At 33.3% G+C, this 26053-nt stretch overlaps 3 protein-coding genes and 4 non-coding genes across 7 annotated transcripts; 5 read left to right on the top strand and 2 right to left on the bottom strand.

Annotated features, from left to right (window-relative positions):
• Positions 1-1133: 1133 nt before the first annotated feature.
• On the top strand, positions 1134-7050 carry LOC130824640 (NADP-dependent malic enzyme). Its single transcript, XM_057689727.1, has 19 exons — positions 1134-1390; positions 2503-2623; positions 2712-2786; positions 3144-3295; positions 3380-3485; positions 3569-3634; positions 3724-3819; positions 4147-4218; positions 4315-4398; positions 4483-4581; positions 4964-5011; positions 5098-5151; positions 5232-5330; positions 5419-5508; positions 5798-5875; positions 5994-6068; positions 6149-6239; positions 6489-6617; positions 6725-7050. The coding sequence occupies exons 1-19, from the start codon at positions 1260-1262 to the stop codon at positions 6811-6813; spliced, it is 1755 nt and encodes a 584-aa protein (XP_057545710.1). The 5' UTR covers positions 1134-1259; the 3' UTR covers positions 6814-7050.
• A 172-nt stretch (positions 7051-7222) lies between these two features.
• Positions 7223-7310, bottom strand: TRNAY-GUA (transfer RNA tyrosine (anticodon GUA)). The gene is given in 2 exon segments: positions 7223-7258; positions 7274-7310. It is a non-coding gene; the product is annotated as a tRNA-Tyr (tRNA).
• Positions 7311-8147: 837 nt separating this feature from the next.
• Positions 8148-8221, top strand: TRNAT-AGU (transfer RNA threonine (anticodon AGU)). The gene has a single exon. It is a non-coding gene; the product is annotated as a tRNA-Thr (tRNA).
• A 912-nt stretch (positions 8222-9133) lies between these two features.
• On the bottom strand, positions 9134-9207 carry TRNAV-AAC (transfer RNA valine (anticodon AAC)). The gene has a single exon. It is a non-coding gene; the product is annotated as a tRNA-Val (tRNA).
• A 1801-nt stretch (positions 9208-11008) lies between these two features.
• On the top strand, positions 11009-11082 carry TRNAT-AGU (transfer RNA threonine (anticodon AGU)). The gene has a single exon. It is a non-coding gene; the product is annotated as a tRNA-Thr (tRNA).
• A 7047-nt stretch (positions 11083-18129) lies between these two features.
• On the top strand, positions 18130-18543 carry LOC130823360 (uncharacterized mitochondrial protein AtMg00860-like). Its single transcript, XM_057687981.1, has one exon. The coding sequence runs from the start codon at positions 18130-18132 to the stop codon at positions 18541-18543; it is 414 nt and encodes a 137-aa protein (XP_057543964.1).
• Positions 18544-25220: 6677 nt separating this feature from the next.
• LOC130823359 (uncharacterized) lies at positions 25221-25781 on the top strand. Its single transcript, XM_057687980.1, has one exon. It carries the CDS (start codon positions 25221-25223, stop codon positions 25779-25781), a length of 561 nt encoding a protein of 186 aa, XP_057543963.1.
• The last annotated feature ends 272 nt before the right edge of the window (positions 25782-26053 follow it).

Below are 26053 nucleotides of genomic sequence, written 5' to 3'. Positions count from 1 at the left end.
AAAGGATTTAATTAGGAAAATCATGAAGAAAGGGAAATAAGGATGTTTTGATGGGAGATTGATGAATTTAGCTGTGTGAAAGTTTCTGAAAATCAAGGGTTATTGAAGAAGGAGTGTTTTAATTAGTCACGTGACACTTACGTGCTGGTCAAAGGGTTAAGGTAACAGTCAACAAACGATAATTGTTAACAGGTTGTCATTTGCAAACATTTGTATTATATTAGGTAGTTTTTAAGGTAGTTTTTTGCAAAAAAATTTACGTAAGATAATTTTTTAAAAAAAACATATAAATTAGGTAGTTTCTTATTTAACCATCAGAATCTCAATTATCATCATATAATTTTCATAAAATACATGTAGAATTGTAGAAATTTGTTTTGGCCAAGAGCCAGAGAGGATACGGAAAATCGTACCCAAGTACTTACTTTAGGCTGATGAACGAATATTCTATGACATAAGTAGTTACTTAAGGCTTAGCCATCCTTAATTAAATAAACATTGTGATGAGATGACTCATGATTAAATATCCTGACATGATACATTCTCCTTATTAATCATTCACAAATTCTGAAATGGGACAGTTTTACGGTCAGATTATTACTATTAGATCGACCAAAAATACTTAATGTCTTAAAATGACCACCTATAATTTTAAAGCGATCACTTACAATTTTGACATAATAACTTTTTACACTGTTATTAGAGTGATCACTTTTTATTATTTTAAAAATGATCACTAATAACCTTAAATGATTACTCACCCTTTTAACAGAGCCGTTTTAAAAAATATAAAGGACCTGTGTAAAACTTTTATTCTATGCCTTATTTATAGCATATATATATATATATATACATATATATATTTATTAATAAACTTGACATATTTCTTTTTTTATTAACTTTTTCATATACAAAAGAGAGAAAAGAGCCTAAACAATAAATTACCTTGAACACCCTCAAAAATCCCCTCTTAACGTAATTAGCTAAGAAATAAATTAATTATATAAATTTGTCTCTAATGAGATTGTGAATACAATATGATATACGGTCTCATGACGTGTTCATCATTTGGGTTTGTTTCTTGTGTCATTTAATGATGTGAAACAGAAAAATAGAGCCTATATAAGTGCACCGCTTCTTCATGCTGTTATACTTAATTAATTATAATTCATGTACTGAATTTGGTGAAACAAAAAAACCCAGAAACTTAAAATTGATCAACTGTTCTTTGAATTTGGAAAGTGTTTGTTGTTTAGACGATGGAACATACCTCTGTTAAGGATATTGTTGATGAAAAATCCACCGTTGGTGGTGGTGTTAGAGACGTGTACGGTGAAGATTGTGCCACCGAGGATCAGCTTGTCACTCCTTGGACAGTATCTGTAGCAAGGTATACTACCTAATTATTTTTATTTTTATTTTTATTTTTATTTTGAATTTTGTGATCATCATGATTTTTCTTATGTTTAAGTATGTGATTGTTTTTATTTATTTGGGTAATTTTATTATTTGTAGTATGAATATTATAGATGTAAAGTTTAAAACTTTATAATAAATATTTTCAAGGGGTTGCATGTGGTAGTAGATAAGTTAGATGCATTACTTTGATAGAATACTTTTAATTCCATGCTTTCTAAGATGTCAAGTAAGAATCTACTTTGTCATCTTTAGTATGTTCCCTTGAGTTTATTGGTTGTACTTATGATTTATGATTTCAATTTTCATGGATATTCTATATCATACTATCATTTTTTATGTTAGTGCAAGCGCCAATTCTTCTAGTATAGAAGATTTTGATCATCTCATAGCCCATTTCATGGCTTGCACTTTGGAAAAAGATGAAGTGTGTGCAATGGGACATGGGGATTGATGTTTGGATCACTTCATGAGGTGATCAATGTGGTCCATAGAGAGTGTGTTAAATTAGACTGGACTTATTGTGAATGCCAGCATATTAACGGGGGACACAAGTGCACACACTTCATAAGCCAAAGAGATATATACCATCCCAAAACCATATGGCAATGGGAAGAAGGTCTCTAATAGCTTATAAAGCGTGCACACCATTTTTAATTTATCGATGTGGGATAACTCATCCCAACAGAGTGTCTTGAACAAGGCAAGAAGTGCACAAGGAGAGCCTATTGGTGTTTAATAATTTTTGCTAACATATCTAAGTGTCTTGAACAAGACATCCGATCATCAATGATCTTCAAAGTTCACTTTTGATAAGCGTGCATGCCTGAACTTGTGACTATGTTTTAGAATTCTTCTTTTTCGTGTTTAATAACTTCAATTACAACCTTATTTTCATTCTAACAAAGTATATGTCTTTGTGCATAGAGTGTGAATTTTTCTGTTTATGGAACATTTGGCCAATTAGATATGTTAGCAAACCATTTAAATATATGAACTGGAAATTTTTTCTTTTTCGGAATCTGAATTATACAAACTTGTATGCTTAAAAGATTTTTTAGATGTTTTCTTTGTCTATTGGTGTAGTGGATATTCATTGTTGAGGGACCCACATTTCAACAAAGGACTCGCCTTCTCCGAAAAAGAGAGAGATGCTCACTATTTACGCGGTCTTTTACCTCCAGCTGAATTCTCTCTACATCTTCAGGTTGTGCTGAGCAATTTTTTTAATCGAAATAGACCATACATTGTTAATTTATATTGTGTGCATCAAATTAATTATAATCTCCTTGCAGGAGAAGAAAACACTACAAAACATTCGCCAGTATCAGGTTCCATTGCAGAAATACATGGCATTGATGGACCTGCAGGTATTTGTCCATAGTTTTTTCTATATTGGTTAAATAATCATAAACACGATGTTAAATCGAGCTAATTAGTAAGTGAGACTTGCATGATGTTGCATTCGTAGTCAAGAATGATAAAAGATGTACATTCACACAACAAATAACAAAGTAAACCTCTACATCATCATCATCTCTATATCCGGACTCTAGAATATCTTGTCCATAGACCCTATAATTAGGGTCTCGATAGCAAACCATATCCTTACAAAAAAAAATTAGGAGGTTGCAGCCAGTGAGATCCTCAGCTCGAAAATGACCTCAAATGTTCGATGCTTATTTGTATTATCGTTTCTTTCTTTGATTCCTTCTCATTATGTGCAGGAAAGAAATGAAAGATTGTTCTACAAGCTCCTTATCGACAATGTTGAAGAATTACTCCCAATTGTCTATACACCCATAGTTGGCGAGGCTTGTCGGAAATATGGAAGTATCTTCAGGCATCCACAGGGTCTATATATTAGTCTGAAAGAGAAGTATGGTTGTTTCCTAAATTCTTGAAAATTTAAGCTTCTTATATTTGGATGTTTAGCTCAAATTGAAATGATTGGCTTTCATAGGGGAAGAATTCTTGAAGTTCTGAGAAATTGGCCTGAAAGAACCATTCAAGTTATAGTTGTGACTGACGGTGAACGAATTTTGGGACTCGGTGATCTTGGTTGTCAGGTGCTGAATATTCCCTAAGAGTAATATCTTAACATGATGAGCTCATGTGATTTAACAGTAGTTGTAACATGACATGGTTTCAGGGGATGGGAATACCTGTGGGAAAACTGGCTTTATATACAGCACTTGGAGGAGTTCGTCCTTCAGCTGTAAGCTTTCTCTACGTTATGTCTTTTGATGATAACTATTTCTTCAAAAATGAAGATGAGAAGAATCCATCTTTGTTTTCTTGCTTCAGTGTTTGCCGATAACAATTGATGTCGGGACTAACAACGAACAATTGTTGAAAGATGAGTTTTACATTGGTCTGAAACAAAAAAGAGCAACTGGGCAGGTAATACCACATTTTGTTCCTCCAATTCCATTAAATGGCTCCCACCTATGGGGGTTTGAGGGGATAAGATGTATGCACCCTTACCCTTGTTTGTGATAACAAAGAGGTTGTGTCTGACTGATACATGGTAGCCAACATCATTTGCAGCTTCACATAAATAAGAAGCGCACATAATTTAATGAGCCATTTTACTTAATATATGTTTTGACTGTGAAGTACAAAGGATATAGGAGTAAAAATGTTACTCCAGTTATATGTTATTAGAATATCTCGCCCGTGTTGACTCGTTTCCAATTACTGAAGCTACGAGAAACCAAATGTTTGTAGGAATATGACGAGCTTCTTGATGAGTTTATGAGTGCAGTGAAACAAAACTATGGAGAAAAAGTTCTTATACAGGTTTTTACAATCTATAAATTTTTTCCAATGATGATTTTGTTACTGAAGCAGTCTATTTTGTCTTGACACTTGTATTTCTTGTATATATTGATGTAGTTCGAAGACTTTGCAAACCATAATGCCTTCAAGCTGCTCTCAAATTACTCAACTAGTCATCTTGTATTCAACGATGATATTCAGGTATATATCGAGATTTTTTGTGTCGCCGTTTGATGATTGATCCTTGAGAACATTAATTTGCTCCGTTTGTCGTTTTCCATGTAGGGAACTGCATCCGTCGTTCTAGCAGGTGTTGTTGCGGCATTGAAATTAGTTGGTGGAACCTTGGCAGAACACACATTCTTATTCCTTGGAGCAGGGGAAGTAAGAATAATAACCTGTTGCAACTTAGTTTGTACTTCATTTCCTCAAACTTGACAAATAAGCGGGGTAAACCAGAAAGACCTCGAAAGATTTTCGATTAACAACTCGAGATATTAGGTTTTCCAATGGAGAGTGCTTTTAGTTCATTACTCGTATTCATTAATGGAATCCTACCTTATGGCATGGCTCAGTGTTACATGATTTGCTAATCTCCTCGCGAATCACAAATCAAAAAAAGCAAATTATGTTCGGTTTTGGGCCTACTCTTGGGCAAATTTGAGCGAATCACAATTCAAAAAGTTTCGCTAGCGAATTATGTTAAACTGGACTGGCTTAGCAATTACCATGAATATCAATGTGATTCTTGTGTTACACATTGTAGGCAGGAACAGGTATAGCTGAACTTATTGCGCTAGAGATGTCTAAACAGGTATGGAATTTACGGAAGCAAACTTCACTTTCTTTAAGACATTTGGAAGACGTATTATGACATAGCGATGACATTTCTTATTGTAGACAAAGGCACCATTGGAAGAAACGCGCAAGAAGATTTGGCTGGTTGACTCTAAGGTTGCGGAAGCTTGATAAAAGATACTTGTTCACCTTTGTAGAAATCTGTTTATTTACTAATTGTGAGATTTTTCTTGTAGGGCTTGATTGTTGGCTCAAGAAAGAATTCACTTCAAGAATTTAAGAAGCCTTGGGCTCATGAACATGAACCTCTTGGTGATCTCATAAGTGCCGTGAAGGTGCAAATGTTAACTTAACGAGCGACTTTCACGGTTTATCTTTCTACTTTTTGATGGGGATTTTTTCTTGTATGTATTTTATCTATAGGTAATCAAGCCAACCGTATTGGTTGGATCATCTGGAGTAGGGAAAACATTTACAAAAGAAGCAGTGGAGACCATGGCCTCCTATAATGAGGTACAAAATATCATCGTACTCACTTAATTGGTCACCGAAAGTAAATTTTAAATATTGCATAAGAATTAATGTATGCCAAAAGAGTCTACATGTTTTGTTAAATTAGACTGGACCTATTTTGAATGCCAACATATTATCGGGGAAACTCGAGGTGCACACACACTTTATAAGTCAAATATAGATTTGAAGTTTTAACACACATTTTTTTACTTAATTCTTTTTTGGATAAGCAACCGATATTTGAATTACGTTATATATAACTCTAATTATTTATGCAAATATGATCTAGAAACCTCTTATAATGGCTCTCTCTAACCCTACAACGCAATCAGAATGCACTGCAGAAGAGGCTTATACATGGAGCAAGGTAACATATATTGAGCAGTCTTACGTATTGCCGGGGTTTGATTATAAATCCACCCATTGCCAATAATATGTGGGATTCATAGATTATGAATGGTTTCTTTGTTGTTTCTCTATGAAAGGGTCGTGCAATTTTTGCGAGTGGCAGTCCCTTTGACCCAGTTAAGTACGAGGGAAAAACTTTTGTTCCGGGACAGGTAAACAACATTATCTTTGTGCTATTGGAAATTAAGTAATTGTAAAGAGTATGACAGAATATTTTAACTATCATTTACAGGCCAACAATGCCTACATCTTCCCTGGATTTGGCCTCGGTTTAGTCATATCTGGAGCTATCCGAGCTCACGAGGACATGCTTCTAGCAGCTTGTGAGTATTGATACTTATTACTTCTTTAAGTGTATTAGTGCCTCGTTTTAGTATAAATAAAGAGTAAACACATAATTTTCGCCTTTCGAAAATAGAATTTTCCGAAGGTACAAATATATTTGAACCGAGCCAAAGGGTGTATATAGCTTTCGCATTGTTAGAATTTGAGTTAGAAGTAGAGATTCTCGGGCTACAATAATTCATTGTTGCGTTTTGTCTAATAACGTAAACTCTTCATTTTTTTGGCAGCGGAAGCTTTGGCTGGACAAGTTACACGAGAAAATTATGAGAATGGAATGATATATCCACCATTTTCCGATATTAGGAAGATATCGACACATATTGCTGCTAATGTTGCTGCCAAAGCGTACGATCTAGGTGAGCTTCTCGTCAGTCGCCACCCTTTCAATTATCTTTCGGACAGATTTTTGGTACTGAATATGTTTAAGTGGGCAATATTACATCAAATGTGTGTTCTTTTGTAGGTTTAGCAAGTCGGCTTCCTCGTCCTGAAAACCTCGTCAAGTATGCTGAGAGTTGTATGTATAGTCCTGTTTACCGCAGCTACCGATGAATGGATACGATAAAGCGAGTGTCATCTCAATGTACGTCTTTTTTTTAAGTCGGTTAAATTGTGTTTCTTGAATGTTTTTCATCCTGCTAAATAAGGTGTAATTTAGTAAAACCGTTTGTACTTGGATTGTGTTTGTAAGTTGTGCAATGTGCCAATGTTCCTCATATATGTTTTATTGTTTGTATACGGGTTTGATTCTCATCATTTATACGAAGCGTTAATTTCCTCTTGTCTTCCCGTTAGGGATTCTCGAGAGCCCAGACGGAACAAAAAAACATAAATTAATTAGTGAAACATAAGAACGTACTACTATTAATATATTATTATTGGATTGTATATTCATAGCTTTGAACATAAGCTTCTGTCAAGTAATATGGGAAAAAAACAATATTGGAAAAAGGAAAAAAAATCCGACCTGCCGGATTCGAACCAGCGACCTAAGGATTAACTACTTCAACAACTACAGTCCTCCGCTCTACCAACTGAGCTAAGGTCGGTTGTTGTGGGTTTTGGTTATGTAGATATATAATTCAAAATATTAAATGGATCGGATTTTCCAAATAAATAAATGAATATTCAAATGGGTTGAAAATTAAAATGGCATAATTAATATTTAATTCAAAATTATCGGTTGAAGGCAACTTTGTCCATTCATGGCAATCCACTTGAATCGATCTTGTATTAAATTGTAAAAATGGCATCAAAATTCATCTTTATTTATTGCCATTTAAAAAATTAATATTTGATGATAATGAAAAACTGTGAAGAAAAAAATGTATTGAGAATAATAGATTCATTAGGATGAATATGAGATAAAACATTTAATAAAAGTTAAAACTAATACTCATTAGTCGTTCACATTGTCACTCATTGCTAATAAATCAGTTTTTCATTTTAAATTATCAAAAGTCATAATTCCTCCATTTTTCCTAATGCTATTCTTTATTATTAAAAACTTTAGAATAGTTGCGAATTTTCCTATAGATGAATTATTAATATACTCTCCTCTTTTTCGTTAAATTCACATCACTTTTCATTTTAGTATATTCTATAAGTTTTACTTAATTTTTATTTCTGGTTATAACATGTACTATTTCATTAATTCTCATCTAAACATTTAGTTTACATTTTCATCTCATTTATACATGTTTCCCACAGCTCTAATTTCTAAAAATACTACTCTCCTCACTTATTAGTACAACATTTAATATCAAAACAGTTTAATTTGACTTCAAATATATATATCAAAAAAAATGACCAATACAACCAATTTTAGATCCAATAAAACAGTTTAATTGAATGAAGTTAAAAAACTTTCAATTTTTTAACAAAAAGCTCTTGTAGCTCAGTTGGTTAGAGCACCCGTTTAGTAAGCGGGAGGTCTTGAGTTCGACTCTCAACAAGAGCAAAATTATTATTTTTGATTATTACACTAAATCAAATCAGTCAGTATTTAATCATTTTAATCTATATTACAAACCATGCAAATGTTACAATATTGTCAAATTTTTAAAAACAATGATAAATGCTTAACATATTAAATTAAAGTGATAGGAGTATAACATTATAGAATGTACAAAAAAGCTTGAAACCTGGGCATGGAATTTTTGTCCTTCTAATGAACAAGCTTAATAAAGAATGCACAGCTCGGAGCTCAAATTTCACTTTTCCGTTTCATTTAACTTGCACCAAATTTCTATTTAGCATTATTACTTATTTTACACCTTTTTATTTTTAGTAATGGAATTCAATTAGAGTCGTTCCTGAGATTAGTTTTGAGGTGCAACTGCCTAGTGCCCATGAAGAGGCCCAAATTAAGTTAATCCTTATAATTAATTAAAAATTAGTATCTGCATAAGTAGTTTCTATCATAGATCGAACTTACAGCATTTGATTGTTTTAGTTAAGCGTATGACCACTGAACTACTGGAGAAAAAAATAACCGAATCTTTACTTAAATAAAGGTTATTTGTTTATTTTTCGCCTAAGACCCAAAAATTATTAGAAACGGCACTGTCTTCAACTCAATTCTCTATCCTAATTGTTTCACCAACTACAAATTATCTCGTGTAGTGCAAATCAAATGATATAGATTAGTGGTTACTGGTTTGAATTCTAAAATTGCTTGCAGAAAAGGCTGACCAACTCTCAACAAGCCTCTAAAATCAAGTTAAAAAAAAAAAAAAAAAAGCGTGTTAGCACCTAATATTAGTCTATAATCTATATAAGCTGAAATTGCATGAACAAAATGCTGAGCCTATAAAATACCTAAAGCACATTCTACAACCCTAAAAAAATACAAGTTAAAAATAGCAACAATTGGCGTCGCCCGGACTTGAACCGGAGACCTTCAGTGTGTTAGACTGACGTGATAACCAACTACACCACGACACCATCTTTATGATGTTAGCAATAGGTAAATTAAATTTTATCTAAAATCCATTTTAATTTCAACTTGACATATTAGTAAAAGAAATAAATTTTTGCTAATTTGCTGTCAAGTGTCAGAAGATTACACTATACTCTTATGTAATTCCTGCATTCTATTATAAAGTTTTCTTTATTTAACACTTTCAAAATGCTTGTTACATATAAGTTATAATAGTCATTTTAACACAAAGATACTGATTTTAAATTTCTTATGTAACAGATAAAACAAAACGGAAAAAGTACTTCACTTATCTAGACACCTATGCAATTGGTTTCCAATTATTAAAAACAATAATAAATTAACGATGGTCATGACTACAGTTCGGGCTTAACCAGTTCCTATAATAATAATAATAATAAGAGTTTCCTTAGCTAACCTAACATAGGGTTACAAAGGCACTAACACAAAGAATAACAAATATTTACAAATTTATCTATTCTATCACTATTTTCATTATTCAATTTTCATAATAATAAAATTTTTTCATTCCTATTTGTTACAATAAACTACATCAAATAGTAATTTTAACGGACTTAAAATTTTACATTTCATTGCTCCATTGTCATTAAGTAGCTCCCACCTAGAGTGCATTTTGAAGATCCTATATACGCAATCTTATCTTTGTTGTACACTTATTAGTGCTAAGAAAGAGTTTATTTTCGATTAACCTTTAATAATAAACATTATCTATTTTTTCACATAAATAAAATATGTACATAATTTAATAATTTAATAAGAAATTATACTACAGTATTATAAATCCGAACCCACAAAACTATTTGGAAAACTAAAGTCTCAGAGGTCATTCTTTCCAAAAAGATGCCTAAGAAGTAAACCAAAAAGAAGGTAAAATAAAACAAAGTCCAAACAATGATAAAAAGTTAAGGCAAAAGTTAACATTAATGCTCGCACAAAGTCCACAAGCTTATTGTTTCACCTTGGAACATGAATTTGAGGATGAATCACCTCAAGTACTAGACACCAGCGCAAGACTTAAAAGTGATAACCAAATATTCACCCGATTTTATAACCGAACCCGATTCAAACCGACTTAACAATGAATTTACAATTTTTTTAAAACCAACTATACACAAACCCCTAGGGGTGAAAGTTTGATTTTGGTTTGGGGTCGATACAAATCCAAATTAAACCGAATAAAATTCGGTTTTGATATTTACAGTCCAAATCCAAACCATAATATATATAATCCAAATTGAACCGAACTGATTTTTAAAATATCAATCCAAATTGAACCGTATAGACCAAATTGCACCATTTAAATATTTTGCACCGGAAATCAAATTTGCATGTATTGTTTCAAAATTATTCTTTCTAAAGCTCCTAAATAGATAATAATAATTTTAGGGTTTTATTTTGAACAAGTAAAAAACTTTTAACAAAAATCTAAAAATAAGGGCAAAAATTCAAACAAATCAAATGGAAGATATAACATGCCTTTAACATTTCGGTTTTGTTGGACCCTAGACCGAGTCCAAACCGAACACCAAATTATAATTAATATTCAGTCCAAACCAAACCAAAATTAAAATATAGTCAAACCAAATTACTTATTCGATTTGGTTTGGTTAGGTGTTCGGTTTTCCACCAAATTACTTACACCCCTACAAACCCCATTTTAAACGGACCCGAAAACACATGACCCAAAATCAATCCGTTGATCTGAATAAACACCTTTAGGCAGGTGAATCATGATTCATAAAGCTGCAAAATTAGAAAAGGCAGAAAAATAATATGGAACAATGTGCTCTTGTAGCTCAGTTGGTTAGAGCACCCGTTTAGTAAGCGGGAGGTCTTGAGTTCGACTCTCAACAAGAGCAATTTTTTGGTTTCAGGTGAGAACTCAGAAAATCCTAAAAAAATAGTCAAACCTTTTATAGCAAAGGTCAACATTTCCATATCAGAGGACAAACATGAAGCATGCCTAAAAAATAAGGCAACAAATCACCTGAAAATCCATGTAATGCTTATTTTCTCTTATCTCATTTTCTTATTGCGTATACCGTCATAGAATCCAACTACTTACACTATTGTCATCAAATTGTTACTTTTCCTTACGTGTAACATGTGGTTCCATATGATTCGCTCCTCATTTTCTTAAATTCGTGCATTAGCAAATAAGACATTTAATTAGAATAGGAAGGAGTATTTAAAACCTAGAACAAAGATATGTAACGAATATCCAACCTGCCGGATTCAAACCAGCGACCTAAGGTCAACATTATTTTATAGATATTTATTTTACAGATATTTATAGTGGAAATCAAGACAAATATAATCATTGTGAAGTAATAAGAAAATTGTGCAGATTTAAGAAAAGTAATTCAATGTATAAATGAAAGTAAAAAAAGAATATGGACAATGACATAAAAAAAAAGGCAAATTTAATGAGACAGGCTAAAAAGATAAGTGTAGCAAAATTTGTGGGACGATCGAGAAAGCACTTTCGAACATTGTTTTTTGTTTAAACTTAAAATTAAGAATAAATAAAGACAAATGCTATTGGATGGATAATGCCGAATAAATATATGGAACAATTAGTTTGAATAAGAGAAAATGTTAATTTTAGTTGAAAAAGAAGAGAAAACAAGTTTTATACTATATGAGATTGAAAAGATAGTATGATTATAGCTTGAAAAAATAGCTCAAAATAAAGCAAGCATAACAAAATACATGGGTATGTAGGATTTATAAAATATCTCAACACTTTAATTATTAATTTAAGTTGACCAACTACAATCCTTCGCTCAAAAAAAAAAAAAAAAAAAGAAAGTTAAAATAAGAATATCAGTCCATTTGGATGAGACATTGCCTTGAACTGGTTTCATAGCTCTGAATAATAATTAATAAATTATAAGAAAGGTCAACAAAGGTCAACATTACCAGATCAAAGGAGAAAGCAGCACTCAAAGTCAGCCTACTGATGGTTTCATTTTAATTGCATTTAATTTTCTTTTGTGAGCTTCCTGTTTGGGACGGGGTCAGAGTCAATCTATTACATACCTCAAGTCAGCAGCATAGATAGGGTGGCTTGTGGTGGCTGCATGCGACACAGTCACACAACCATGAGCAGAAAGTGGGAAAAAAGAATCAAATGTAAAGAACATCCAACCTGCTGCCTTCAAAACAGCAACTTAAGGATAATCTGTTTGACCAACTACAGTCCTCCGCTCTACCAACTGAGCTAATATCGGTTTCTGTCCATACACAGAAAAAAAAATATATAAGAATAGAACTCCATTTCAATGAGACACATTGCCCCAACATGGATTCATAGTTCTCATTAATTAATAAGTTATAACAATGGTCAACATTACCACATCACAGGAGAAACAAATTGGACCTGCCAGATTCGAACCTAAGAATCCGCACAACCAACTGAGCTAAGTTTGGTTTATGTACATCAACAGAAAATCATATAAATAAAAACAAAACTACTTCCGAATGAATATGGTTCCAGTATTGTAAGCAACAAATTACAAGGTAAACATCACCAGATCAGATGAAAAGTATGCCTAAGTAAGAAAATTTGTGGAAAGGTCATCTCTTGTAGCTTAACATAAAACATCATATAACAACAGAATTTAATTTGGCAGGGATAAAACAACGAAAAATTCATAACACAACCATATAATTTTAGTTTCCAAAAACATAACTAGACAATACTACTGTTGCATCATAGTGGTCAATCATACACTAAGAGCCATACAAAATTAAGTAATGCCTGATCAAAAAAAAAAAAAAAAAAAAAAAAGTAATGTCTATAACTACGTTGCCAACGCCTTGATCCTAAACAATAATGCCCTAGAAAGTAATAGCTAATACATATATATAACATCAATAACCAAACTCCAATCGCAAAGGCCGGCTACAGTACAATGGGTACAAAAAATTACGATTAACAATAGAAAAGGCATTTCAAAATTTCAATAAATAGGACATGATATCCCAACATGGTTCCATAATTCCAATAATAAATTACAACCAAAGGCAGATCTAGATTTTTTTTGTCATAAGTATATCTATTAATATAATTTTTGATTTTTTTTTTTTTATAAATTTTACAAAAGAAAAAAAATAACTTTTGTCGAATAATGATGGGGCAGCGGACCTACCACGCCCTAAGGTAGGTCCGCCACTGATTACAACAACGGTCAATGTTGCAACAACAAAAATCTCTAAGCAAGTAGATAACAACTACAAAATTCAACCTTCCGGATAAGAACCAGCAATGATAATCTATTTGAATAGCTACAGTACAAATTGAGCTAAGACAAGGCTACATAAAATTTACAATATAACAATAGAAAGATATTTCAAGAGGACATGATATCCCAACATGGAATCATAATGGCATTAATATATTATATAATATATAAAACATTAATATATTTGATCCACATTGCAAAGTAGTGGGTACATCCAACAAGTGTCGGTGGTAGAAATGGAGAGCAGCTCCTGGAAATGAAACATTATGCGATCGAGGTGTGCCCTTGATGTTAATGGGAAAGTTTTACCGAACAACTATTGCACTGGCGCTACTATATAGATCAAATCAGAATACTGAGCTTTTAGAAATAATCATAGTAAAAAGAAGGGAGTAACAAAAATGTGAATGCTTCAAAGAATGAGTGAGCATACTTTCAAGTATAAAATTCGAAACGAAGATATAAGAAAGAGTTTAAGAGTTGCAATCAGGCATAGTTATTGTTGTCAAAAGTCAAACGTTACCAAATAAGACAAGAAACATGTCTAACAAACATGAAATAACCATAGACTAAAAACTCCAACATGTCGAATTGGAACCAACAACCTAAGGATAATCTATTCTTATAATAAAATACAATCCTGCCTCCTGAGCTAGGTCAGTTCTGGTATGTTTACTCAAGAAAATCCATCACATACCGATATCATTTTATTTGAAAGGAATATAACGATATAAGTTAATGATGCTTCACAGTGATCAATGATGAGCTAAAAATCCATACATCAGTCATTATGAAATCTGACCTACTAGATTATGGTGGAACAAACCAATATGTATAACTTTCAAATACCTAAATGTCGATGCAAATTATAAGCAAGCCTATCACGTAATAACTCTAGATTGCAGATGTAGTAGGTGCAGGTACATCCAATGAGATGAACTTATTCAAGATAAATACCACATTCCATATTTCCATTATCTCAATGCCAACAGGTGACTATGAAAAAACTACTCCCATCAACATATTGAATATGAATGAATATTTAGTTCATTTTAGTGCCTTATTAAGTCACCACTCACCACAGTATTCCAAAAGAATCAATTGCATACTTTCTGAATATTCTCACCCATTTAGCATGTCTATTCATACAGATAAGGATTGGGTCATGTTTGATTGTTGTTAGGTTATAGAAGTCTCCAACCCAGCCCAGCCCAGCCCACACCATCCCACCAATTTACCAGGTCCATTCATACAGATCCTACACAAAACAAATTTTTTTGGAAGGGCATCAATTTGAAATAGGGCAAACTATAAGGAAAAGGAACGAAATAAATTAACAACATAAAACCAAATCCGACCTGCCGAATTCGAACCAGTGACCTAAGGATTAATCTGCTAACCAACTACAGTCCTCCACTCTACCAACTAAGCTAAGGTCGGCCTTTTGATACGCTAACAACAAATTCCTAAGAAGACATGTAAAAGTAAATCAACTGTTCATGAAAAAAAAATTAAAATATTATAAGGAAATCTAATTAAAAAACAAAGACATATATCATTGAATTCAATCCAATAAATTAAAATAAAACTTGAATCAATTTCAAATCAAAATACAAAACACAAAAGAACCCTAATGTCTATTCAATTGATACAGATATTTACACGTTTTCGCAAAAATTTTAAAATCAGCAATAGTACATAAGTAATGAATCTAAATGATCATTAAGATGATAAAAATATTAGGGTTTATGCCTGGGATTAGATTCCATGAAATGCATGTTTTCACTACAATGAAACAAAAGAAAGAAATTTATAGAGAGGGAAAGATTCGAAGAAGGGAGAAATACCGCAGATTTCGGCTGAAAAAAAGGCACATCTTCCTCTCAATCGACACCTTCCACCACGAGAGTTTTTAGTATTAAGTTTATGTTCTTTTGATTTCAAGAAATTGTTTCATACCCCAACTACCAACTTTATTGCGTTCTATTATAGGAGTAGTTGGTTGTCAGTCACGTGAGCAGCTCGTGCCTTGATGTCTTGTATTAGTTTGTTTGTAATGACAGTTGTATTCTGTTTTTCAGTTAGCTACTTTGGGCTGGAAATGTTATTATTATTCTTCCCTTTATTTAGCTGTGATGTAGGGGTTATATATACCTAATTGATGTATTGTGATAAGTAAGTAATAAGATCAATCATCATATCTTCTTTCTAAACTCTATCTTCCTCTATCTTTTGTATTTAGTCTTTCCCTTCTTTCTTTTCTTATTCAATCTTTCCTAACAATCATCATCATAGTAATCAGCCCAACAATAGCTTGGCTATTGCATTGGTATTAGAGCAGTCCTGGCGGAGAACAAACCAGTGGTTACCGTCCCAAAATTTCGTGCAATGGACGAGTCAGTTAAGAATTTGGAGGAGCGCTATACTCAACTCTTTGATTTAGTGCGCAAGATTGAAGAACAACACACTTCTTTAGGGCATAAGTTGGAGGAACATATGGCCCAACAGTCAAGAATGGAACGTGGAGCTTTGAAGAACAACATCTTGGGCACACCACCACATCTCATTTGGGGAAATACTCACCAAAAACAATTTGGGTATGTTCCAAAACTTGAATTTACTCACTTTGATGGTAGTCATCCTCGAATGCGGATAAAGAAAGCAAAGAAGTATTTTTCATTGTGTAAAATACCTGATGATCGAGAGTATACTTTGCATCAATCCACTTGGTAGGCAAAGCAGAATCTTGGTTTAACTCTTATTTTCTTGCTAGAAAAAAGGTACAGTGGGAGGATTTTGTTCTTGATGTTTGTGCTCGTTTTAAGGAACATTTGGAAGATAATGTGGTGGAGGAATTTAATAAACTAGAACAACACGGGTCTATTGATGATTACATGGATTCTTTTGAGCATTTAAGGTCCCTCATGATACAAAGAAACCCTCAACTTCCTGATTCATATTTCCTAGATAGTTTTATGGGTGGGTTGAGTCCTAGAGTGAAGCTCTTTGTAAGAGCCTTCCATCCTAAGGACATTGCATCAGCAGTTGAGTATGCTAGACTCAAAGAGTCAAATAATTTAGCTATGAAAGCAAATTATAGACATGCTTAAGGGGGGTTTATCAAGAAGGCAATGGTGGGCAACAAGCCTAGATTAAATGGGGGATTAATTAAGAGGAATAACAACAACATTTTCCGCCCAAAGTAACTAACTGAAAACAGAATACAACTGTCATAACAAACAAACTAATACAAGACATTATGACACGAGCTGCTCACGTGACTGACAACCAACTAAATCCTATAACAAACAGAATTAAGGGAAATAATTCTAGAGGGTATCAAAGAATGGGTTATATAGGAAGAAAATTTGTCACCCTTACAGAAGTAGAAAGGAAATTAAAGCAAAAAAAGGGATGTAATCAACCCTATGAAAGGGGACATAGTTGCCAATTGAAGCAAACCCAATTATTCTGCATTGAGATTCCTGGTGTGGGGGAACAAAGTAGTGACGATTTGGGGAATGAGGAGGAAGATATACAGGAAAAAATGGGGGACACTGAACCTTATATCTCATTGAATGCCTTAAGTGGTAGTCAGGGGTACAGAACTATGAGGATGGTAGGATATTATAAGGACAAACCAATCCATATTTTGATTGACTCAAGGAGCACACACAACTTCTTGGACACGGTGGCTGCCAGGAGGCTAGGTGTAAAGGTGGAGCACATGCCTCAACAGGGCATCACCATACCTGATGGTAATCAAATGGTTTGTTTAGCCATATGCAAAGAATTTGAGTGGAAGATTCATCAAGCCACTTACAAATCTGATATGTGGGTTATCCTTTTTGAAAGTTGTGATGTTGTGTTAGGAATCCAATGGTTGAAAAGATTAGGAGTGGTGAAATGGGATTTTAAAAATCAGGTTATGGAATTTGAGTATAAAGGACAAGTGTAGCTGCTTAAAGGGTCAGTGGCCAAGAGAGTACAGACCATCAGCTCTTGTATACCTTTGAAGGACCTGCAGGAGTTTGGGTAGCTGTTTATGTTACAACTTTGTGAACAAGAACTAGAGAGTTGTTCTGAAGTGGAGTTACATATTCTGAAATTAGAAGGAGCAAATACAGATATCCCTAACTCTGTGGCTAAACTAATAAACAAGTACAAGAGAATTTTTGAGGAACCCAAATTTTTACCCCTTGCAAGAGGCCTATTTGATCATAGGATTCCCTTGGAGCATGGAACAAACCCAGTCAACATAAGACCCTATAGGTACCCTTTAGCAAAAGGGATATTATTAAGAACTTGGTGCATGAAATGCTTACATAGGGTATCATTCAAGAGTGTAACAACCCTTTTGCTTTTCCAGTGGTTTTGGTGAGAAAAAAAGATGGATCTTGGAGATTATGCGTGGATTATCGAGCTTTGAATGGTAAAACTATCAAGAACAAATTTCCCATACCTGTAGTGGAAGAATTAATTGATGAACTAGCTGGGAGCAAGGTGTTTAGCAAAATAGACTTAAGAGCATGCTATCATCAATTAAGGGTATGCAAGGATGGTGTTTACAAGACTGCATTCAAGACCCACAATGGGCACTATGAGTTTTTAGTTATGCCATTTGACCTAACTAATGCAACCGCTTCTTTTCAATCTTAGATGTATCACATTTTCAGACCTTTACGGAGAAAAGGGGTTTTGGTTTTCTTTGATGACATTCTTTTGTACAGTAAGTGTTTGAGGGACCATGAACAACTATTAGAGCCAGTCTTTCAATTAGTGGAACAACATAGTTTGTATGCTAAGATGAGCAAATGTTACTTAGGGAAGAGTAAAGTAGAATACCTTGGGCATTTTATCTCGCGGGAAGAAGTGGAAACTGATCCTCAAATGATTGAGGCTATCAGAACTTGGCCTCCACCAACCAACATCAAACAGCTATGGAGTTTTCTTGGCCTAGCTAGATACTATAGAAGGTTCAAGCATTATGCCCTAATCAGTAAACCTCTAACTTCATTGCTTAAGAAGGGGGCTTTCCAGTGGGATGAAACGGCACAAGAAGCCTTCCAATAGCTTCAACAAGCACTGAGCACAGCCCCAGTTCTAGCTTTACCTGATTTCCAGAAAACTTTTGTGGTGGAAACAAATGCATCTCACTTTGGGATAGGAGCTGTTTTGATTCAGGAGGGGCACCCATTGGCTTACTTAAGCAAAACCCTGGGCCTAGGTGGCAAAGATTATCAATTTATGAGAAAGAGCTTTGTAACACCCCTGAATTTCTAACCCCTTAAACGAAACTAGAAATCGTGAAGGAAGGGAGGAAATTCGGGTGTTACATAAAAGAAAAGGGAAAATAATTCAAATAAACGCTAAAGATTAATTAAAAAGGTGGGTAAGTGGAAATTTCGGCAGCATCTCTGCTAAAAACTGAGGATGTGACAAGGATATATAAATGGATAACATAACTAAACTAATTTAAGGCCTCTAATGTCTTTCAAAAATATGTCACGAAGGAATGAATCATTGTCGGCTTATCAAATCATCAACTCTAACGAGGATCGTGGTTCCAGTGTTAACGCATCGGTTTGACGAATATCAAAGAAGTATTCTCACTACTATACATCCAGAAACTATGCCGCAGAATTATTGATCATACAATGAGTCACATGGCTCCATACGGAGGAATTATGCAATCCCAAAAAGAAAACTTTACAAGTAATATAGAAGCTACAAGCATTAGGCAACTTGTATACAATTGTTACGATCGTACTCCACTTTTTCTCCCAATGCAAAGGAAAAGAAGCTCCTATACCTATCCTGCTGCTCAACATAATGATCATAGTCAAATGTGTCATAACAGGAAAATCATAGGGAGTAATGAACAAACAACAACAAACACAAACACGTCAGTAATTAATGAACTTAGAACAATTAGAGTCATTGAACAAAACTATAGACAGCGATATAGTATGGCAATAACGAGTCTACTCATCTGTCTAAACACCTATATTTACTCAAAATTTCTCTTTCAAACTACTAATCTCTCGAAGTATACTCAAAGGTAGTGGATCTTTTCTCTATTCATGGCATAGTGACACGGCCAAGGGCGTTATCGGCCATCCGGCGCCCATGGCAAAGTATGAGCTGATACCCCCTCCAACTGACCCTCTCAAGTCCTACCTTCGGTAAAAACTAACACACTGGAGTACTAAACCAGTGAAGAGGCTACCATATTGTAGTTTGCAAGGATCGCATGGTAACACCTCGGTCAAGAGGAGGTATCGGCCATCCGACGCCCAATGACAAAAGTATGTTCATACCCCCCTTATGGTGATCCCGTCGGATCTCACCTAGGGGACTACTAAATCAACCGGATATAATCCTAAAACAATCGTATTATTAGGAGATTTCATTAGTCGTTTTTAGCGCCTAATTTTTCTTATATATTTGTTCGCTACTAATTATAATTTAATTATTGATGGTAGTAATTTGAAAGTTCTCTACAATGATTTGAAACTTGTTAATTCGTAACGTGATTATGAACCGTAACAAGTAACGTAAACTTTGGAGGTAAAACTTAAAGTTGAGCAACTACCCATAACAGTTCAAGAAAATTTTAATTATTACCCAAGCATATTATATAACCATGATGGGAGTAAATTAATATTTCACACATATACAAGTGATTTTTAAACATGAAGTACAAGTTACATAATTTGTTACATGTACAACAATTTTTACCCAAACCTTAAACTATCTTAGATAAACCTTTCTTACACCATATTAGACCAAATTGAGGATATAAATCACCTCAAATCAGCCTCAAAACAGCAGCCCCTAGCTGCCATACTAGCCCTCTTTTAGCCCCAAAACTCACTTGCACACTCCACCAAACTCTCTACCCAAAGCCCCTATTGTTCTTACCCAAAAACACCATCACAACAAGCATGCAAACATAATAAATCAAGACATATTTTCTGTCCATATTTTCAGCTCCATCAACCTTCTTTCACTCTTCATTTTACTCCTTATTTCATCCATAAGCATAGTTGAAGTTCAATCTTACAATTCCTAGCAAAAACACCTTCTTTTCTCATCAAATCTTCTTCAAAAGCCCATCTAAAACTTCTGAAAATTTATGTTTATAAACTCAAATCTCCCATAAAAATAATCTTCATCTTAAGAGCTTTCCATAGACACCAAACTTGAAGAAATCCACCAAGTATAGAGTAAGTTATGCTCATTTCTTTATTCCACTAGTTTTTGTTAAAACTTGTTCATGTAAAACATTTTTTCTTACATGAATCTTTCTATAAACTAAGATCATTATAAAATGAGTATTTTATCTCTAAACTAAATCGTCATTTATAAATCTATAAAAATAGGCCATAATAGAAAGTAAGAAGATGTATTTCTACAAACATATAAATTTTGTTACTTAAAGGATTCAAGTAAAATTATGGGACTTAACTAAGTATGTTGCTCAACATAATAAGTATACTCCAAACATGTTAAAATCATCACAAGTATTAGTCTAACAACTCTAACTAGGAAAAATTAAGTGCATGTTAGAAATCCAAAATTATTATTGATTTTTGGATGAATGCAATATGTTAAGTTGAAGAGTTGGAGTTGAGGCTTGAAGGGCAAGGAACCGAAGTTAGAACCAATTCTAAGAACGCGTAGGAGCTTACAGAATAATTATATAGGCTTGGAGTCGAGGTATGTCACATGGGGTGATTTTTAAAGGATTTAAGAACAAGTTGGAAAAGTTTGTGTATAAACTTGTTTTTTTTAAAAAAAAAATAAAATTTCCAAAGAGAAGTTCTTAAATCTTAAAAAATGATGTGAAAATGATAAATTTGAGTATGGAATAATTTATTACATGTATTATTATTGTGGGTATCATGCATGTTGATTTTATAAATTATTGTATATTTAACGGCATGTTTAACACTAATTTGTGAAAGTTATTTGTGATGGAAATGATTATATGAATTTGAAAATATTTGAAATTCATTTTAAAAGAAATTTTCAGTAGCTACATGTTAAGAAAATTTCTTGGATACTTTTTTGTTGAGATTATTCGTTAAATTGATATTTTAATGGATTTTAAGGTGTTAAATACTCTTATTATAAAACATGGTATTAGATGAACTCTTCATCATCAAAAATAATTAATAAAAACATATTATAATGTCTCCAACAAGATCTGGCCAGAATATATTTAATTTGGAATTTTTTATTATTTTTGAATAATCGTTAAATTGTTTAACGGTAAATTGTAAAATGGTAAAATATAAAATAATTACCAAACAAAGACATATGGACTTGAAATTTTGGGAAGGTAGGTAAAATTGGTAAAAGTTTGGGAAGGTTTCGTTGACATTTAAGGACCTTAATAATTTTTACTCTGTTATTAATAATCGGTAAGTTGGAAAACGGTAAAATATAAAATAAATACTAAATGACTTCTTTTGGACATGAAAATTTTATGAGACAGTTATATAAAGAGTAGATACATGTTCAAAAATTTATAAGGATTTTCGTGACCATATATGGACTTAAAAAAATTTTATTCGGTTTATCGGTAAAATAACAATATTAATTATTAAAAATACCCCACATGATTTTTAATGGTTATTTAAAATTTTATACCCCTTAAAATAGCTTCTGGAATATCATATGATTTTTGTAATATTTTATTCGAACTCAAATAATTTTAAACCTATTTTATTCTATTTATCGATAAAATATCTATACAAAATAATAAAACATCATACATGATTTTTATAAGTTCAAATGGCCTGATAAATATGTTATATGACTTCTGGAACCTTGGTATAATTTTACAAAATAAATTATTTATTATTTACTAATGTATCAAATTAATAGAAAATGTTTATTTATTAAAAAGTGTAATATTGTTAATTAAATTTGGGTAAAAATAGACCTATATAAGAAAATTTATAATTATATTAATAACCTACTGCCTCATAGTATAAATTAAGTTTAAATTAGATGGTTTATAAATTTTACGGATTTAAGACACCATTTAAACAACGGTAAATACCCAAATTGTCGAAAATAGTTGTAAGATCGTTATAAATTCGCATAACCAAATATAATCTGATAGGACAACCTTAAATTCATTTTAAATAAGGTATTATAATGACTTGATTAATTTGGGCCTTGTTGGAGAATTAATATGTACTTTGTAAATCAATTATCGATTTTATTACCGGCAAAACTATCTCGTATTTAACAAAATAGTGTTTTATGAAATCTTCTGTCGTAATGATTTTATAGACATATGAATCATATTCCAGTTGTTTTGAATGAATTCCAAACCCTTTTAAGTTATATTTACTTTAAGAAGGATTAAAACAAAACATTTTAGTGGTTTCCTTAAAAAAAAATCGTATTGAACTTTAATCACTTTTTGTTACGATGCATTTCCATACATGCTAGTGATGCCCCAATATAGTGCAAAGGTTATTTTTAATGATATGATTATGCTAAGCATGTTTTACCCATGTGGGAAATATTATGATTTGATTTTGCTAAGTTGCAAATAAAGTATGTTTTGCTATGTGCAAATAAAAGATGTTTATTATATGGAAAAAGTTAATATTTTTTTTTTGACTTTCAAATGCTATTAAAATTACAAGATATATATTATGTACAAAAAAAAATGTTTTAGCCTAAATGGCGGGTACATATGCCACAGCAAATGTTGTGTGCATGATTAAACGACTCACCAATGCTGAGTGCGTATTGCTCACAATACCATTGTGTTACACTTGCCGGACATGTCGCGAACGGTAGACCGACTACCAAACAAGTCACAGGATGACTCACAGAGTACCCATGTAAACTTATGATATGAGTTTGAAATTGATTTGGATCCATTGAGATCTTATGATTTATGATGAAAAATGAGAATTTGAAATGACTATAGAGCCATTGAACTGGATTTGAATCATAATATGATTTATCAAATGAAAAAGCATATTTCAAATTGAATTTACTCAAAAAAAAGGTTTTAATAACTTGTTTGACGGACACCAGTGTGTTTATACTCAGCCTTTTTGCTGATACTATGCTTTGTATGTTTTTTTCCAATGGTTTCGTTTTTAGAGTAAACCCCTATGGCACCTCGACGGAGAATGGATATGCGAGCGGAAGATGAACCCGAGTTGGAGTATGACTCCCCTTTTGTTTAGATCTCTTTATTGTATTTGAGAGACTATTAGTTTAGATTTAGACTAATTTAAGGATGTAATTTGAACTTTGGACTTATTTCGATTTGGTTGTAATTTTCCTATATTTTGGATAGTTAAAACTTCCGTTATATTGCTTTGGTTTGGTTCAAGTATTATACTTGAACATTGGTTTGACCTTTAAGTAACCCCTTAATTGTGTTGGCAAAAGTAAGCTTCCGCTTGATTAATACTAAATTCCAGTTAGTGTTTGCCTTCATAATTCGAGGCGGTTACAAATCCAGTTGAGTCACGCCAACTAATCATAATCAAGGCTCAATAAGTAGGAAATCACTTCGATACCACACACAACCATGGTGCGTTCTCTAATATTCAGAAATATGTTCTCATAGTCTCTTAATGCTTTCATTCTACTTGCCTATATCACTATTATGACTATTCGCTAGCATAGTTTACTTTCTGGCGCTCTATAATTATAATACGATGCATATAACCATGAAATATTGATAATACTTTGAAACGATGAATATGATAATTAGTTACTGCGTGTACGTACCTGCAAGCGTCACTGCACGACCAAAAGTTACAAAAATCACCCAACTAAGGTTCTACTTTCCTCTTATGAAGTGGGCACCTATATAAGTTATGAGTAGAACTAATAAGTCCAGTTATCTGCTTTGTCATACCAACTAAATGTCAAATAATCACTATCATCCATATAAGATAAGTTTCCAATTACTTTAGCATACACACATCTCATTCCTTTCTTTTTATGTAACACCCAAATTTCCTCCATTCCTTCATGATTGTTGGTTTCGTTTAAGGGGTTGGAAATTCAGGGGTGTTACAGGTGGTTACCAGAGCCAGTGGTTCCTACTTTGACGCTCGTACTCTAAAGTCTTTAAGGAATTGTTTAAACTTAACGTTACGCGTAAGATCTGGGGTAGATTTGGGATAGATATACGACTTATATTTTTCATTGTGGTGATTATTGCATGTGCATAAGTAGATTAAGTTAAGTAATTTGATATTAGATTCATAAGTATAAAGTTGCTCATACTTATGAATTTCTTATGAACATGGGTTTGTTTAACAGATGCTACTTACGTTCTCTGCAATATTGAGTATTATTTAGTGTTAGTAAAGCTTTTGGTACAATCTACTAAATTTGTATAATAATGCTTAAATGTGATGTTAATTTGAACCTTATTGGTATGAGAAGGTTAATGCGTTACGTGATTGGGTGCTTGAGAATCTATATATGACAATATTCATTTCCTATATGTGAATTCCGTTTTTCTACTGTTCATTTACGAAATTCTTTGAACCAAGCTTATACAGTACGTGTTTGCAATTGAAAAGGAAGATAAGCGTAGTACTATTTAAGGTGGATTATCATAGAGGTAGGAGTACACATGTAGATAAGTTATATTGTGAGTTAAATCTTTGACACCACACTTTCTCGTCTTTTTTGGCATAGATGGAGAAATAAACTTATATTCGTGTTGGATATGATGCTAACAGGAAATGCCTCCTCTATCTAGCAAACGTTTGCGACAACGCTCTTCTAACAAGGCACTACGTGAGCTGGTTATGGAACTGGCTGAGGAAAGGAGGTCAAAGTCCAAGCCGACCGCAGAGATAGCTTCCTCTATAAGCAAGAGAATCTCTCAGAATAAACCTCCTACATACTCAGGGACTGGGGAACCTGCAGCTTTGGAAAGTTGGTTACGAGAATTTGACAAATTGTTCAACGTGGTCCAATGCCCTGAGAACTTGAGGGTAAACCAGGCTGCATTCTACCTTCAAGAAGAGGCAGACTATTGGTGGTCGAATGCAAGAGATAGTGTGATGAGTGAACTCGATAATCCGCTGAGTTGGAAGGATCTCAAGACGATGATTCGAGAAAAGTTTTACCCACCGCATACCAAGAAGCAGAAGTCTAATGAATTTGCTACGCTTGAGATGGGGAAGATGTCCGTGGATGAATATTATAAGGAATTCATAGAATATGTCAAATACTGCCCTGATGACGTCCCCACCGAAGAAAAGAAGATGCAAAGATTCGAATTGGGATTAGTGAATTAGGTGCAAGTTCACATTGATAGCGACAGATACACCACATTAGATGCGATGTATCAGAGAACTGCTCAAGTCGGAAGCTTGATTAAGATGGACAAGGGAAAAGGGCCCGAGACTAGTAGTGGGGCAACCCCTAGTGGGGAAAAGAGGAAGGAGAATGTTCATCAACAACACAGTTTTCACCACAGCAAGAGACATCGAAGCTTTAATGACCAACACCTCGGAAATGGGAGAAATGGCAAGCCTCAGCTGGGAGGTGCCAGTGATCGGAAGGTGAT

Source organism: Amaranthus tricolor, chromosome 9, assembly GCF_026212465.1.
Source record: "Amaranthus tricolor cultivar Red isolate AtriRed21 chromosome 9, ASM2621246v1, whole genome shotgun sequence".
Lineage (NCBI taxonomy): Eukaryota > Viridiplantae > Streptophyta > Magnoliopsida > Caryophyllales > Amaranthaceae > Amaranthus > Amaranthus tricolor.
This window is presented reverse-complemented; position numbering and strand designations above follow the sequence as displayed.